The following is a 17,614-nucleotide window of genomic DNA, read 5'->3' on the forward strand; positions in this document are numbered from 1 at the left end:
GAGGGACAAGATGATGCAAGAGACAGCAAATTTTCCCCCCATCAAATTTATTGCATACAAATGTCAAGTCTTAGCAACTGTCTCACAAAAGTGACTTTTTTTGGGTGGGATTGTTTACACCCCTCTAAGTGTTACTCACTGCATTAAACTTGTATTGAAAAATTGTACAACTTATTTTGATATTAGTTGTGGTTTGGTAAACCCCATAGGCACAGCTGTGTAACACTAAATTGATGCATACATCCAAACTTGGCTCTGACTGCAGTGTTGAAAAATTGGCTCCTTTGCCATTTAGATTTTATTATCATCTCTGTGATTGCCAGCCAAAATATTTTGAGCATAAAAGTAATTTCCAACTAGGGGGACTATCGCAGGGTTTTTCTTTTTCTAGAGCTCCGATGTGCTGCACATGTTGCTGTATCCGGAAGAAGCAAGGCTGCGCTGAAGTTTAGGAGCATCATTATGTGCAGCCACAGTGATGAGTCAGGGCGCTGAGCCGCTGCCGGGAAAAGCAGCCGGGCCATGACGAGCCAGAGAGAGAGTGAGATGTTACACTGTATTTCATGAGGGCAGCCGTACTACTGGAAATGACACAAGCCCCTGTAATGCTTTTACAATGACTGGAATTCATGTTTGTACTCCAAAGAAGACATTACAAAAAGTATGTTGCAATTACAAAATTATTTATTCAATCAAAAATTAGGTAGACAAAATCATTGTGCAAACTTGTTTGGGGAAAAAGGTAAAATGTAGTTGCTTATATAAATCTCGAGCCATCATCTGAAAGAGCCTTTAATAATCCAAAAATAAAGCCATAGTGATCGTTTGTTTACAAAATATACAATGCTCATGTAAAATGTGGTCTATTATGTGTCAATCAAATCATCCAGCAAATAATAACAACACATTTCAGGAAGACAATTAAAAAAACAAAAAACATCTCAGGGTCTTGAAAAACATGGAACATAAAATAATCTGTGAAACCAGGAATTCACATCCCCTCTCCTATTCCAGCAAGCATTTGCACCTGCAAATGGATTCTTAAGTGTTGTCATTCAGGTTTTCATTCGAAAACTTATTCAGTATAAACATAAAATCCAAAGTCATATTAATGGCAGCAACTGACTCTTCCTAAATCAAATACAGCTACTCCAAACTGTAAACTTTTCATCAAGGTATGAAATGCAGTACCACAAATGCACTAAAACTATGTTGCATGACATGAATATTGCAAAGCCAGCACACACCTGTAATGTGATATTTGTTCATTAACTTAATTTCTTTGCCCTACAGCCAACATTTCCATAAGTACTTCTTTAACAACAAACGGAGAAACAAGGTCAATTTCACCTTAAGATCCTTTTTGCGAATGAAAAAACAAAATGTATGCTACTTCTCTTGTACTATATACAGCATGTTTGTATATAACATCCCTGCGGAATAATAAAGTACATGAAGCTTTGTGTTAATCAGCATCACAAATTTAAAGTTAGAAGCTAAAACAGTAGCATTACAAGCTAAAAGGCACCAAGTGGGTCAAAACCTTTTTGTGTGTGTGTGTGTGTGTGTGTGTGTGTCTCCTCCACACTACTGAAAAAGTTGGCATTCTTTAACAGATCTGCAGAAAATGCACTCTTAAGTGTATTTCAATGTATTTCAAATCAGGATATACTTACTAGCATATTGCACCACATTTGGAATGCTAACAGAAAAAAAAATGTTTGTACATAATAACACTGAGCAACACAACACTAGAAGGCATCCAAGTCTCAGTTGTGGTAAACAAAAATAAAACAAACAGCACAAAAGAACAGGCTGTGGAAGTAGCACAAACCATGTGAAATATTCTGCTTCCATTGGCACTTATTTCTGCATAATGTTCCAGTTCAAACCCCAAAAGCTCGAGTAAAGATAGTAACTAAGTTTTTGTGTTATCCAGATGGACGCATCTCCTAGAATGCGGCCAGTGACTGAGCTGGCAAATAGCTCTGGTTTTACAAATGAAATACAGCAAACCCGTCACCTGCGACAGATCTGCCTCATTCAAGTCATGCGTTACAATCTCGAACATTGACTGAACATGACCAGATTTCGAAATGTCCATTCCAAAGCGCTGTGGTAAAACACAGCCAACAAAAGAATTTTGGAAATGTTTTTACGTGTGATTGTACGTTTTCCCCCTATGGAAGATTGGAGAAGGATGCATGCATTGTTCCCAGTCTGCCATTCACTTGGACTGTCTTTGTGGGCACTGCAACCTGCATTAAAAAAAAAAAAAACACACCACACATAAAGCCTATGACGTTTCCCTCTTTGTATTTTCTGGATTGACATTGATTACCAGCCAGGGTGCCTTGGCACACTACAGTAATGAGTCGTCAGAGATGCATCAGGAAACAATACCATTTTACTTAATTTGTCCAAAATTGAAATATCAATTCATTACAAATATGTTTGTATATCTGTGTATGCCAGCAACCAGGACTGAACAAACTGAGAAATATACCATCCACAGTTGAGTTTCATGAAATAAAATGCGCACATATCCAGAACCATGCTTAACACAGCCATAATACGAGCAGGATCAAGTTCTGGATATGTGTGCATTAAACCATGACAGTGGAAGCCACGTCATCTGCTTGCTATGGTGTGAAAATAATGGATACAAATGACATTGACTGAAAAGAATGCAACATTCTATTCTAAAGACAGATTCTTGTCAAATTTGTAAGGCATGACTGCTGATCCCCTGCCATTGTTGTCGATTGGTCCAGTTTGCAAAACCATTAATGAGCTGCTCCCTCTAAAGTGTGGGCCAGTTTATTCAGGTAAAACGGAGGGAAAAAAATAGCACTGCATCTGCCCCAAAAGATGCCGATGGCTAGTCTAGGCAGAACAACTAAATGCTATACAATAAACGTGGGTGTGTACAAGTTGCTTATCCATACAGCAAAAAGTCATGGCTTCCTGTGAATTATGTTTATCGGCTTTGTGTTCAATTCCACAGGTTCAAATTTCACACTAAGTAAATTTTTGAGTAACTTTAAGGTATTAGAGAGGATTCTTCGGCTGTTTGTGGTTTTCTTAATAGTGCGCATGCGTAAACCCCCCCCCCCCCCCCTTCCTTTTTACGCAGGAAATGTAGCGTCAATAAACAAACCGTTGAGCTGCATTGACGCTGGTGTCATTATACAACTTTACATGTTTAACAAGCTTCATAAAGTATAGCTCTTACTCAAAAAGTAAACTGAAGTGACCTGTTCAGCAGTAACTTAGCAACCAAACCATCCATCTTCAGACCTCTCTGCTGCTTTAGCGCACGCCATTGCTGAAGAGACTTGCCTCACTGATCTGTATAAAGTCATTTCTGGACTATAAGGCGCACCTGACTATAAGCCGCAGGTGTTTTAATGCTACCGCATCGGGTTCCCGCGACTTCCATAATGAGGGCGCAAATTGTCTCGCTCTCGTTCGGTCTCTCCTACTGTATTTGGGTTCACTTGGTTTGTTTTGCTCTGCCTGACGCTCTTGCATTTCCTTTATAGTGCGCCCCCTTGTGATCTGATGGATAAGCCGCACCTTTGCATCAGCCGCAGGGTCGAATGCAAGTGACAAAAATAGCGGCTTATAGTCCAGAAAAAAAAAAGAAAAAAAGTGGATGGTATGAATAGGATTGTATTCCGAGAAATGTTTCTTGGGAGGAGAAATATGGCGGCCTCGCGGCTTCAAAAGTCTTGGCCTATCTGCTATCCAGTAATATATTCAGATCCGTGACTCGCCCAAAATGACTTTTGTTTGGCTTCGCTCTTTCAGTCCTTGTCTCCTCTGTTCACCAACCTCAAAAACAGTCTTTCTTTTACGGCTCGGTCGTCCTGTATCCTTCTCTGCCATTGTTTGAAAATACACGCGAGGAGCTAGCTACGCCGCCGCTGCTCTGGTAAACACTGTTACGTTGGAGGCTACATACCCGAATCGGGGCACATACGCAAGGAGAGTAATTGACAAGCCAGGAGCCAATCAATAATGAAGCACCTTCGTTATTGATTGGCTAGAATCTAACATTTCGCGCCACGTCCACAGTTTATGAATAAGATATATATATTTTGATAACCACAAGTACGAGTCAGTTACAGCTTGATAAAGACAACTTTTTTGTAGTAAAATCCTCTCCAATACTTTAAAAAATGAATGAATTTTCATTTTAGTACACTTTTTCATGACATTTTTGTTCAAGGTTAAAAAAAGGATTGGGAAACATTGGGACAGACAATACCAGTTTGTGTCACGATGACAAGGGCTTGCTTACAGCATTTGTGAGCGTATCCATAAAGAAACACAATACAAAAGTTTAAAACAAACTGGAACTATTTAATTTGGCTGTAATGTAAGTAAGATGGTTTCTGTAATTGCGTTCCTCTCCACTGTAATGATGGCCTACTACAAAGAATATAGAAATACTGAATATTAAACAGCCGCTGCCCATAAAGTGAACTTTCTTCTTGGGTAAAAAAAAAAAAGTTCTTAAATCAATAGTGGATGTCTGATGACTTAAATGTGAAACAATCTGCAATTATATCTAGTCATCAAGCTGCTTGCACTGTTTTGTGAAGTTGTGGTCAAATTCTGTATTTGTGGTTCCAATTTCTTACTTTCATCTTTGAAAAGAAAGGAAGAAGTCTTTTAAGGTAAAATAATGCTGCTCTAAACTTTTGCTTGCATGACTAATGTTAATTTAAAATTCATTAAAGCTATCTTTGCTTTATGTTTGATTTCTCTTTAAGCGAATGTATTTTCTTTGCTCTGCACACTGAACAGAGTGGACAAATGGCAAGCTCGAGCTGTCTGCTGTAATTTGATCCATGGGGATGTGTGAGAGTATCACACTTTCACCATTGGCCTTTCATGAAACAGCACAAGGGATGAAAAATTCACGAGTTGCTACAAGCTTTACCGGCACAGGATCAAACATTCTTCTTCCCAGATTTCTACCTTTTTTAGCTTCTCGGCAGCAGATCCAGAGCGTATGGCCTCCATCATTGCTTCCCTGGCCAAGGCTGGGTTCACGGGGGCATTGGTACTCAGATGATCCACAGTGGTAGGCTTCGGCTGGTGCAAGAGGAGGGGAGGATAAGGAGGAGGTGCGAGCATGGATGGCGGCGGAGATGTTGCAAAGAAAGGAGAAGTGCAAGTCAAAGAAATTGGTGAGGGAGAACAGGGAACGTCTCTCCTTTGGTCCTCCTTTGAGGCTGACCGGAACCTTTCTAACTCCGCAGCAGCCCCAGATGTTGTCTATTGGAAACAAAGCAGTGTGAATATAAACAGTATATGGAATATCAGGCACTCTCAAACGAAGCAGTTACGAACTTGGCCTTAAAAGACTATTTGATGAAGGTACAAAGTTAATGATTTAATCAACGACTGCACTAAGACTATTTCTTTCTAAGAATTTCTGGGCAGTGACATAATGTACGGAGCCACTTGAGAAGTTTACCTTCCTCAGCCTTCCTGTGTTGCTTTGGGCTCTAACTGCAGCGAGAAGAGCAGACCTCTCATTCTCGTCAAAAGGAGCCTCCTTCATGCTTCTGGTACCGGATGAGGATATCTTATATCAATAGAAGAGGAACATGTAGGTAAATATGTAAATAATGCCTCTGACCTGAAGAGGTCGTTTAAAGCAATGGTAGTTATTACAAAAAAATGGGCAGCAGAGTATAAGAGATCAACCAGGGCCCTGTTGCAACAAGCTCTTTTTGCCAGTGTTTTCAAAAGGTTTGTGAATAATGATGAAACTTAGCTATATTCTAATGCTAATTGCTGCAAAACGGAAACAGGTTCCATGTTTTAATAGCAATAGAACACAATATTCTGTGGGCCTTGCAAAATCAGTCAAAATCCAGTAAAACAGCCGGGGCGAAGGGGGTTGCTTCAGTGAAAGTGGTTGGGAGTGAATGAGTTAAACACGGTATAGCTCAGTTAAAGAAGGTATGATCAAAGGTGTTCCTAGTGTGCTATGTCACATGTCTGCCACATGTAAAATAACAATGCAGTAAAGAGAGAGAATCACTTTTTCAAGTTGGAAATCCAGTCACTAATTTGAGAGCCTCAGCTAAAGACTGCTGCTGACAAAGTGGTATCTAGCTTCAGAACTAATACCGGCACTTAAAAAAAAGTTAAGAAAACAAAAAACATGATATGGATTGCAGCAAATTCAAGTTTGGAGAGAAAAGACCAACAAGGCTATGGTGACTATATGAGGTCTCAAAATGTAATCACTATGTCTATAAACAATGTAAATTATAAATGTTACATTTTGCCATGACAATATTAACAGTTAATTGTCTGTCCAAAACACATTGTCTTTAAAAACAACAACCTGATGTTAAGTGAAGTCGAGAAAGACTTATTTTTATAAAAACAAGTAGCCCGTTTATGTTAAGTGAAATCGATAACAATTATTTTTATTAAATAAAAAAAAGTCAAAAAAGGTTGTCTTTATTTTAATTTTTTTTATAATAATGAAAAAAGAAACCTTATTCTTAAATGTCACTAATATGCAATTCCAATGAAGTACTGACAGAACCGGTCGCCAATTTCATGGTAAGCAAGGTTGTCGGCATCAACATAAAGTAACTTTTAATCTAAACTTAGTCACAAAATCAAGGTAAAGTAACAAAGTTACTTTTAAAGTCAAGTAATCAGTAGAGTAACAGTTACTTTTTCAAGGTAACTGTGGCAACACTGCCGTTTTAAACATATGTTGAAGATAAAAAGCAACATAAGTGCACTTCATTTACCATTTTAATAAAATGGAATTTTTCAATTGTTGGACTATGACGTTTTAGTTTGTTTTTTTTCCTCCGGAAAAGAGCCAGATGCAAATCGATTCAATTGACATTCTGACGTTAACACGACTGGTTAATGGAGATTTTGGGCGCGAGACCGAGCTCGAGTATAGCAAATGTACTGTGTTATGGACAATGGTATTAACAGAATTATGCTCTGTAAAATATGCATGGTGGAGAGAAGGGAAAAAAATGCCGTGTTCTGCTCGTGGTTCAACACTACAGCGAAGTAGTGTTTTTGCAGTTTCATTCTAACTACAGAAGACCCATGTTTTCCCAACATGGAGTGGTGTTTAGAATTGAGAATGGAAAAACAACACCGTGCGTTCTGTGAAGAGATGGCCATTATCATTATGTACATTGTCATAACGCAAGCTGATGATGATCTCACCTTCTTGAGGCTGTCCTTGCCTCCTGCTTGGATGGCCTCCATTAGGTTACTATGCAGAGAGGTATCCTTCTCAATAGATCGACAGACCACTGGCTTAAACTTTTTAACTGGTCCAAATATGTTCACAGGTGGAGATCCAGGTGCCTGTCTGTCTGACATAGTACGTGAAAGTTCTGGCTTTGCCGCAGCTGTTAGTTGACTGGCTGTCAGGGGTTTGGCAGTTGATTGCGGATTAGATCGGTGTGTAGCGCTGGGGCTTCGACACCGATTAACTTCTCGAATATCACGTTCCGTGATGGCCATTTGAGTGGGAGCACTTGACTGGAAGTGTTTAATTCGGTCCGATACTGGTCCGAGTGAATAGGAGCTTTCTTTGATGGATTCCGCGCAGTTTCCTTCCTTGTTGTGTGCAATTTCTTTCTGCCTTTCTGACACATATCCTGGGTAGCTCTTTGACCTTACAGGACCTGGGTGGTGAAGACCGGCTTTATTAATCATATTATCTGCCAATGATATCTTGGAGGACTGGCGTGGGTTCACTTGCATGGAGTGACCCAGTGAATGGAAGGCAACATTTGGTGTAACAGGAGGGGACGGAGACGGCAAAGACATAATGCTGGGTTTCGTTGATGCCGTTGGGGTGTATCTATTGATGGCAGATGCCACATACTGGCTTGATGTACGTCTGGTTTGTTTGAGGAAGTGAGGAATATCTGAAGGGATTGTTGGTTGTGGTTGTTTCATTCTTTCTGGTACTGAAATATCTTTACCCATTATAGCTTGTAGCTCATTTTTCATGACACTATTCATTGTGCCGATTTTTCTACCAGTTCCTTTGGGCGAGGCATTGTCTGCAGTATTCATAACTGCGTGTTGTGTTTTTAGGAGTTCTCGTCCGTCAGCGGTTAATGTAGTCCCAGCACTGTGAGTACTTTTAATGTTGTCAAAGCTCCCCTTTGCCTTGTCAGTTACACCTGTGCTGCAAGGAAGAGCACATTCTTGCCTTTCACTACAGCTCCAAAAGGTTTTGGCTTTTCCGACAAGTGGACGCTCCTCACCTCTGGAAATTCCCGATTCTGTTGCAGCAGCAGCAGCTCTGTTGTGGTAACCAGACATTTTCATGATATTTCCTTGCTCATCAATTTTAATAGCACCAGTAGTTAACGTGGCAGACGCATTTTGCGTACCACCTTGCGTGACACAAGGCTTGGGAGGAACAACGGTGAATGTTTTCATACCAAGTCGAGTGGTGGGATTGCAAGGACCTTTCCTGGGCAATGTATCTGAGCTGGAGTTATTTGGGTAAAAAACATTATTGTCTACTTTTTCTGTAGACAATGATCTCTGGCTGGTTTGGGGCAGGACAACACTGTCCTCATGTAAGCAATGAGTGTTATCCGTCATGAGATCAGATCTGAGAGTTTGTGTCGTCATGTTTTTGTTGGGTACCTCGGACTTGCAAGGTTTCACTGCTAACGGTCTTTGTGAATCCTCTTTCACATCTTCATTTTTCTTTTGCTTTGTGTACCCACTTGAGCCATTTCCCTGTGTGGTCATATACTGATAAGGATTAGCATTCATAATGCAACTTTTTTTAGTGGAAGCAGCTGTGCAAGCATTATTGTTTTTGTTGCGCCACTCTTCAGCTCTCTCCGAACCTGTGATAAAATAGAACAAGACACATTTTGATTAAGATATGACAGATCCCAGAGGAAGCTCCCACTTTTTGTCTTGTGGCATGCTCACGCCCACTGCAACTAAGCACCCGGCTCTATACAAAGAGGCAATAAAAGGACTGATTTTTACATTTCTTTTGACTTAAACCCATAAAAACAAGGTAAACATAACTTGTTTCAGGGGCTGGAAGGAATGAGTCTAGAAAAAAGTTAGCTTTTTAAAAAAAGTCTTTGTATAAATTAATTTGGTAAACCAAGGTTCCACTTCCAGGAAATTTAGCCCTAAAAAGAAGCTGATATATACAGCAAAGATCAAACACTGCACACCTTGGCTGTTAATATCTTACCATTCGGATTTGTTAACTTCATCCCTGTGAGTACTTTTGCCTTTTTCTCTTCTATAAGAGGTTTATAGTCTTCCAGTACCGGTACTTCATCTATGGCTGTGACAGGTACATTCATGTCCACTACAGACACCGGCACACCATGAATCACTGTTGAAATTTATTATTGTGTTTTTTTTAATTAATAAAATATAGTCAAATAAATACAAACATAGTTTAGTAATAGTAAGACCAGAACATTTGAATGAAGACAGACTGTTAAAAGCCACAGCAGAATTTTACAGTGTCTTGTTCCCTCACCTGTCAGGTCTTCTTCCATGTTCATCTGATGGAGCCATTTGTATTTCTCTTCAAAAGTGTTGTTTTTGTTTCCTGACTTTGCCTGAGGATTGCTTTGCCTGTGAGGAAGGTACACACACACACATAAAAAAAATCCATTAGATATCAACACACATTTTGGTCAGTATTCTTACGTGCAGACGAGAGATGAGGCCACAGGGACAACTATAAAAACTCATCCAAGCCCTTTGCTCTTAACAGCTGTGTGCTATACTATTTGATTATTTTCATATTTCCAGAATCTTTGTGCAGTTCAGATTGCAATTACTTTAAGGGTTAAACAGACTATTCTGATTAGATACTAGCATTTCAGCCACAACAAGACAGCTAAACACAACTACAAGTTGCCTTCTCAATAATGCAGATAAATAAAACAATCTGGAACACTCACTGGACAAAAGCATCTGGGCCAGGGTTCATACATTTTATTTGAGTGAGATCATTGTTCCTAAATTCCCATTCTGGGCACATTACCACTAGTGTTGTTCCGATACCGATACTGCATTAAAACAGTGGTATCGGTATCAGAGAGTACTAACAAGTAACATGTCAATACCATTAATTCTGACGCTAATATAGGACATTGGATGCAGCATCTTGTGTCTTGCTCATGCACAACATTCACTGATGTGTGACATGTTCACTGCATGCCGAGCTAAGATATCCTATTGGCCCTTGAATGCTCTGAACCAATGGCAGGGTATCGAAATCAGTATCGGGGGGGGCTGTATCGGAACAACACTAATTACCACACACATTTCAATCCATAAAAGTGATATGTGAGAGCATTCACTCTCCACAAAGGCCTTTGATTAAGAAAGAAAACCACAACCATGCTATGCTACTTTTGAGTACAAAACTAAAAAGATCAAAAACCCAACAGTTTTGCCGTCACAACTACACCACTGTGTTTGGTGATCAGTGTTTTTACCTGAAATTACCCATCACAGCTCATTTTCATAACTTCTGCATCATCAAACCTTGGGCATGATTCAGTTTTTTTTTCTTTTTTCTTTTAGACGAGGTTTCATGTTTCGTCAGCAGTGCTTTTGGCCATGTAAACTATTTTTGCATAGTCACTTCACTTCCTAATGTTGAGTCACAAACACTGATACAGTAGTTACATTTGTTTGATGAGCTGAAACATTTAAGTGGTGAAACTATATAAAAAAAATAAAAGAATTTGAGAAGCGGGTATGCACCGCACTGTATTATAGCGTGTGCAGACTTATGCAACCAGATTTTCTATGTTCCCCTCTCTGAAATGTTAAATTTTTCATATGAATTCATGCAAGTTATTCATATTAGAGGTGGGGAAAAAAGTTTTGATATTATCAAAGGAATGTAACCGGAATTCCTTCACTGACGTAGATTGGCAAATAGGGCCAATAGTAAAAGTGTAGTAATTTAAAAAAATTAAATAACATTAAAAGCATACTCTGATCAAACAGATGATTAAAATTGTAAAAACTTTTATTTTATTTTATATAAATATACACTACTCACAAAAAGTTAGGGATATTTGGCTTTCTGGTGAAATTTATGGAAAATGTCAAAAGTTCACGTTACAGTAGGGCTGGGCGATATGGCCAAAAAAATTAATCTCGATTTTGCAGTCATTTAGGACGATTACAATTTTAAATGATTTTAATCTAATAAACCCAACAAACATTTATTTAAAGGTTTTGTTTATTCAAAAATAATTCCTGTGCAAAAATGTTCAGACAACAATAATGTATACTAATTCTAAATTAGTTTAAACATAAATTTAACATTCATAGTGTGATCTTAAATGCCACAAAATTAAGTAGTTTGTAGCTATTGTAAACATGTCTTTAAAATGGCTGCTGAAACAAGTGGGACATTTTGTTTGGCACACACAAGTGAAAGACACTTTGCCATTATGCATGCACGTGCAGGATCATGTTTATCGATGCGGATGGACCAATGTGTCTGTCTGAAACTCATTCGGAATGGAACATTATGCACATCAGCTGTCCACATTCAAGTCCAAAGCGACCAGCATACACACATTGTGGAAACTGTACAAGACTGAAAAAGAGGGTGACTAAACTACAACGTCTAATATAGTGTTAGAGAGAGTATTAAAATATATGCACTTGCACAAATGTGACTATATGAAATGCTTCATTGCACACGCTGAAAAAAAGGTCGCATTTTGGTTGCAGTCTCAAAGCCTGCTGGAACAAAATGTGAGAAATGTGAAGTGTTCTGAATACATTTTGTTCACTAAAAGACAAGCCATTGGAGGTTTTTCAAAGAAAAAAAAACATGGACGACCACGACAGAAGCAATTACTGACAGCCACCAACCACATTAACAAATGAGTGCAGTGAGAGCGTCATGCTTGATGGCTTACCACACTGCCAAGGCCCTTTGAAAAAGAGAAACAAGGGCAGGGCTCTCCCTAATTACAACTACATTCAGCGTAATGTTAAGTTGGATTTTTTTATTTTTGGGTTGTTTAGATGCTAGTTAGTCAAATTACTTTACGTGTAAGCAGTCTATGACGCAAAAGAAGTTACAGGCACTTGGTCAGATACAGGGCTAGTGTAAAGATCAAGTCTGTGGATCTCACTCTGCTTCATCTATCCTTCCTTCCTTCCCTCAGTCTTTCCTTTGGTCTCTTGAGGTCTCCCTAATTTGTTGGATTTGAGATGTTTCTGGGGTTGGTGAAAGATTGTGGTTGGTAACCCAGTGGGTGGTAGGTGATGTCTGGTCGGTGCTGGATTTCACTTTTCTTTCTTTTATCCTTCCTCGGGTCTCCTGACAACCTCACGACTCTAGCTGGATTCTGAAGTATTCGGTTTAGGTGAACGGTATGGGATTTTTAATAGGTTTTAGGTGAATTAACAAGTACACACTCACACACCCGCATACAAAAAAAAAAGAAAAAGAGCAATGATGATGACATGTCGAATCGGTAAGATTACCGAATGAACAATACTGAGCTCTCTAAAAAAAGAAGAGAAAAAGAAAAAGAAAAAGTAAAGATCAAGCGTAGAGCACCAAACGTGTGCATTCTGTATCTTGATGAATTCATGTTTTGCTTATGTCTTGACCAGCGTACCAAAGAGTGAAACAGTGTGGCTTGACAGGCTATTCATACAGTACAAAATAAACGGACAAACTCAACTTCAGTCAAACACACTTCTTCAAATCATGACTTATTTACCCATTATTTGATCCCCAGGTGGCACATCCTTCATCGCTGTCACTGGAAATGTCTCGGATCGGCCCGGGCAGTTTTTCTCTTCTGGCACCAAAACTTGGCTCCAAAAAAAAACTCTCGTCTGGGGATGTGGGATGAATGTCAGACGGGGAGCTCACCAGGCCCGAATCCTCACCATCTACCATTCCCTCAGAAGCAGCATAACCTTGATCTGGTAGACTGCTGCCACTGCTGCTGGTTCCCAGGGACAAAGTCTCAGCAGTCTCAGTTTCAGGGGCTTGGGCACTGGCTCCCATGCGCTTTACAGAATGGAGCCTAGCTGAAGGACAAAGAGAGATGTTACTTGCAGGATTCACCGTTTGTTGAAATTGTTAAAATGTTAGCGATTAGTATCGTAAATTCTTGAAATTAACATGCATTCCACCCCCACACAAACAAATAAAATCGAAGGAGGTACTATACTTAGAGAAATAATTAAAATTTGCCATAAGATATGAAGTCGGACTGACGAACATGTCTTAGCTTGTTGATTTTGTATAAATATTGGGTGTCAAGATGGCAAAGAGCATGGGTATTTTCCAAAGCAAGTCTTTTTCCCCAATATCAGTACGAGTACTCAAAACTTGAGTAGTCACCAATACCAAGCACCGATACCATTAGTACAGTAGTTTTGATAAGGAATAGCCTGATTATCGGTGCAAATATTTGGCATTTTCACATATATGGGCATCAGCCTTTTTACGAATCTGAAGGCCGATAAAGCTGGTATCTCACTGTGCGGTGAATGCTTGCGAACGTAGTGAATTTTGGATTTTCATCAAGATTTGTCAAATATTCACAGGCAATTTTTACTTGTCGCAAAGAAATTTTGAACACGTTGAGACAATTTTTCACTGCAAAAATCTTTGGAAACTTTTGCGAACCCTGACGAAAAACCAAAATTTGCTACATTCGCATGCATTTGTCGTTCACTGGGAAATACTGTCGGTCACTTTTCAGTTATGTATTTATTTAAATTTCCACTTTGCTTTATAAAAGATGATGCTAAAACTGGGAGTTCCCTACACTTTTTATTTAAAAAAAATTGTTTAAAGAAATTGTGTTGAAATTTTGGAAAACGATTTACAGAAGAAAAAGGAAGAAAACCAGTCAATCAAGAGTCCTTATAAAACACGAGTAAAGAGGGAAAAAAACTACTTTTGAAGGGCGTTTTGGGGGGTAGCATATAATTTTCAAGTGTGCGTTATTCTCGAGAAACTGTGGTGAACCTCAACAGCAATAAATTCCAACATTCACTTCCAAATAAGTTTGTGAACAAAAGCCTAAGAATGGACTGGTGTCTGGAGTAAAAAAAACAAACAAAAAAAAAAGGACATTTGCGGATTTGGAGCTGCAGCACTAAGATTGATAGTTCCTGGATGGTACTATTGGAGTTCTTGCAGTGCTGAAGGCAAAAACAAGACAGAAACACAGGATGTAGCTTCACCATCTTTCACGGGCAAACAGAGGAAGTATTTGTTATAGTATTCATTCTGACACCACAAACACACAAACCAGAAAGCACAAATACATACTTGGGCCCAGAGCACAACCAACTTGTGGCTTGATAAAACAACTTTAATGATGTTTCAGTGGATAGACTGTAAACAAACCCTTTTAATTAAATTTTTTACAGTACTGTTTTCAGTTCCAGGGAATATCCTATTGCTTCATATGCCTCTCATTTTTCCAGTACAAGTTAGGTTCTCCCAAATCCGCAGAAGTGACTAAGTCGGCCACTCACTGAACTGCTCAGCTAACAAAACATCCGAGCCATTTACTGGCTTTTTAGGCCAGCATGCACAAAACTGCAAGCTCAATACTTTCAATTCTTGGAAACGAGACCCACCTTGGTTATAAATGGTACATATCACTGATTGTGCGCACCAGTGTGTGCTCACATATATTTAGGCTGTCCGTTCATGATGTGGTGCTGAGTCACAAGGCTATCTATCTTCCCAACTCATTCCCAGCAACAGCTTAGTCATGCCGGCTACAGCCACAACCACTGCACGCACACATGCACATGCAGTTGTGCACACATTTAGTGTCACATATAGTTCGTCTGTCAACAAACATACAATAACTTACACACACTTGTCAAATTTCTTCTTCTATGGTGACCTTGGACACATGCTTCCATGTTTCACTTGAACTTCATGAGCTTTTGCTTACATTCAAAGCAAATTAGTTGATGTAATGCAAACAACATTTTTGCCACGTTACGTATATTCTCAATGCTTATGCTATGTTTATTAATGAGAAAAGAGGTTTTTTTTTTCAGTAATACATGGTCACGGTCATATAATTCAGTAAAAAACACCGGGGCAAAAAATTATATTCATAACATGCCGATACTAGCACATTGGTTTGGGAGAGTTGACAATTATCAGTACGAAATATCACACAGTATAGTATACTGTACTTTGTCTGAAAATTAATTAATTAGCATCACTAAAGTATTTTAGTCATTATAAAAAAGTGTATGACAAATAAATTCATGTTGTGCCTCCACCAGTTAAAAGCAACCAATATTTGCCAGATCATCATTAAAGTCTCTGGTCTCAAAACCAATTCAGAACAATCAGCCACAGATATAATGGTTAAACAATTGATTTTAAGATATAATGTGACCAAAGTATTGGCTGAGAAGTATCACATTGCCTTGCCATAATGCCATCTTCATATCAATCATCAATCAAGTTTGTAAGTGTTATTTGTACATCACGGGATTCCGGGTTGAGCTCATTTGTCATGCTATAACCTACTGACTGCATACTTTGTGCCCATTTTTTAATCAGACGAGAATTCTCACATAATCGATTGTAACCAGATCAGATGTAAAAAACAACAAAAACAAAAAACAAGACCTGCGCACATCCATTTGGGCCTGCGTGAGAGCAAGAATGTCACATTTGACACAACTAGAAATTAAATTGTGAACAGATAAAAGTTTCTTCAAACAACGACAAGGAGAAAGGGGTAAAAGAAAGTAAAGAAGGATGAATATGCAAAGAGGAATGGAAAACAAAGGTGGATGACGAAAGGGTCAGAGAGATTTTAAGGATCCTTGAAGCGCAGACGTACAGGACCACAGCAGTACACTACAAGAAGGGTGCAGGGTAGGGGGTAGAGAAAAGAGCAGATACACAAGAAAATGAATATGACAGGGATGGAAATTGAATAGGCCAGCTAAGAAATATGGGATGAAAACACTGAAAAAAGGTCAAAAAGATATCGAGTGTAACTTACAAAAATATATTTCAGAGCTTTAAGACATTTAAAATTTACTATGTTTACTAATTTTACTTAAATACATATAACATAAGAGTGTATCGCTCATTACTGAGGTAAGGGACAAGGAGCAAATTCTGTGAAAAAAAATTAATTAAGCAAAAAAAAGATTGCATATGACACCTACACTGGGAAGTGTTTTCCTCCTCCTCCATGGTGCTTTGTGAGGCACTGCTTCTTGTGGGTTCAAGTGAAGGGGAGAACATGGGAGCGGTAGATAAGGTAGGGTGTTCCCAGGCTGGCGAACGACGGGGCTTGGGTGGCGCTGGGTGGTCATTTGTTTCTGGAAGGGAATGGAATGGCATGCAATATCATTGAACCAATTCAAATAAAGTGACACAAATATCTTACCTACAAACCTCTACAATGTTCAAAATAAACAAGGTCAATGGTGTGTACTCACAATGTAACAAATTAATTTGTTTGAAAAACTACATGTGTGTGTATGGGTGCACGTGTACAAATTGGCAAACCTCATTTGCAAATCAATGGCCAACATTTATGGGAGTATTGTGCAGTTATAGTGTTGAGGAAGTTCATTTTGACTTAAACTACATAGAGTAGTTCAAAGTTCAGTACACAAATTCTAAAACTAGAAAAAAGTGAACTACATCATTTTGTACATTTTCACCCCTTTTCAAATACATATGTTGCTATAAGCTATTAGCCTCAAAACACTGGTATTTCTCCATTTTACCATTGATTCAGTCCACAATAGTAGCCAACTGCAAGTTTCACCTGAATGTTTATTTTTATTTTTATGAGCAATTAAAACAAATGCATAAACACAATAAGAGCTAGGCACCAGGCTGAGGTTGGAATTGGGCATCACTACAGCTATGTCCCTCAAACTGCCAAACACAAACTAAACTATAGATTTATGCAACATAAATATACAGTACTGAATATTCCCCCACCCCCGATCAAAATCCAAAGGGAAAATGCTCTCATCTCTACCTAAAGTAATTTACTTTACTGTTTGTCACCACAGTAAATTTCCTGACTGAGGTAGCCAAGCTTTACATTATGCAGCTGTGCAACCAGTGGCAGCTGCGGTTGCCATATGAAAGCTTATTTGCAGTGTGTTTAGTCGGGTTTTGTCCTGCCGTTCAAAAACCACCAGAATCAGGCAAAGATAAACTAGGTTGAGTTGAATACATTGAGTTTTATGAACTTTCGTTCACTGAACTTGTTCAAGTACAACACTTTATGCAGTATTGTATAGTATGCCATACAAAATTTGACTGTGGAAAGAAACTCTTTGTCACATATTTCTGTGGACATCATTCTCCCCTACGTGGGGGTTAAGTTTCAAACCTGGCCCCAAGAAGTAAAATTCACAATATGAAAATACCCTATTTAAATACTCTCGAGGCATGTTTTACAATATTTATATTAGCACTTCTTACAAATTGACACCATCTCACATTAAATAAGTATGACAGTGAAATGACATTCAATGTAACTATCGGTAATTGCGTTTCTCACGCTACCAG

At 38.8% G+C, this 17,614-nt stretch overlaps 1 protein-coding gene across 5 annotated transcripts in view; it reads right to left on the reverse strand.

The window, feature by feature from the left end:
- Window positions 1–666: 666 nt before the first annotated feature.
- Window positions 667–17,614, reverse strand: part of cobl (cordon-bleu WH2 repeat protein) — a 47,254-nt gene continuing 30,306 nt past the window's right edge. For 3 of the 5 annotated variants that reach the window (XM_086078297.1, XM_086078298.1, XM_086078301.1), the window contains 8 exons: window positions 16,246–16,401; window positions 12,789–13,104; window positions 9,554–9,651; window positions 9,257–9,403; window positions 7,234–8,891; window positions 5,492–5,602; window positions 4,990–5,289; window positions 667–2,258 (listed from right to left, as the gene is read on the reverse strand). In XM_086078297.1, coding sequence (XP_085934423.1) covers window positions 2,181–2,258; window positions 4,990–5,289; window positions 5,492–5,602; window positions 7,234–8,891; window positions 9,257–9,403; window positions 9,554–9,651; window positions 12,789–13,104; window positions 16,246–16,401 — 2,864 coding nt within the window. In that variant the 3' untranslated portion in view covers window positions 667–2,180. The remainder of the gene's footprint in view (window positions 2,259–4,989; window positions 5,290–5,491; window positions 5,603–7,233; window positions 8,892–9,256; window positions 9,404–9,553; window positions 9,652–12,788; window positions 13,105–16,245; window positions 16,402–17,614) is intronic. The other 2 variants (XM_086078299.1, XM_086078300.1) reach the window with 2 other exon arrangements.

This window comes from Leptonotus elevatus, chromosome 6, assembly GCF_054856555.1.
Source record: "Leptonotus elevatus isolate MCC_2025b chromosome 6, RoL_Lele_1.0, whole genome shotgun sequence".
NCBI lineage: Eukaryota > Metazoa > Chordata > Actinopteri > Syngnathiformes > Syngnathidae > Leptonotus > Leptonotus elevatus.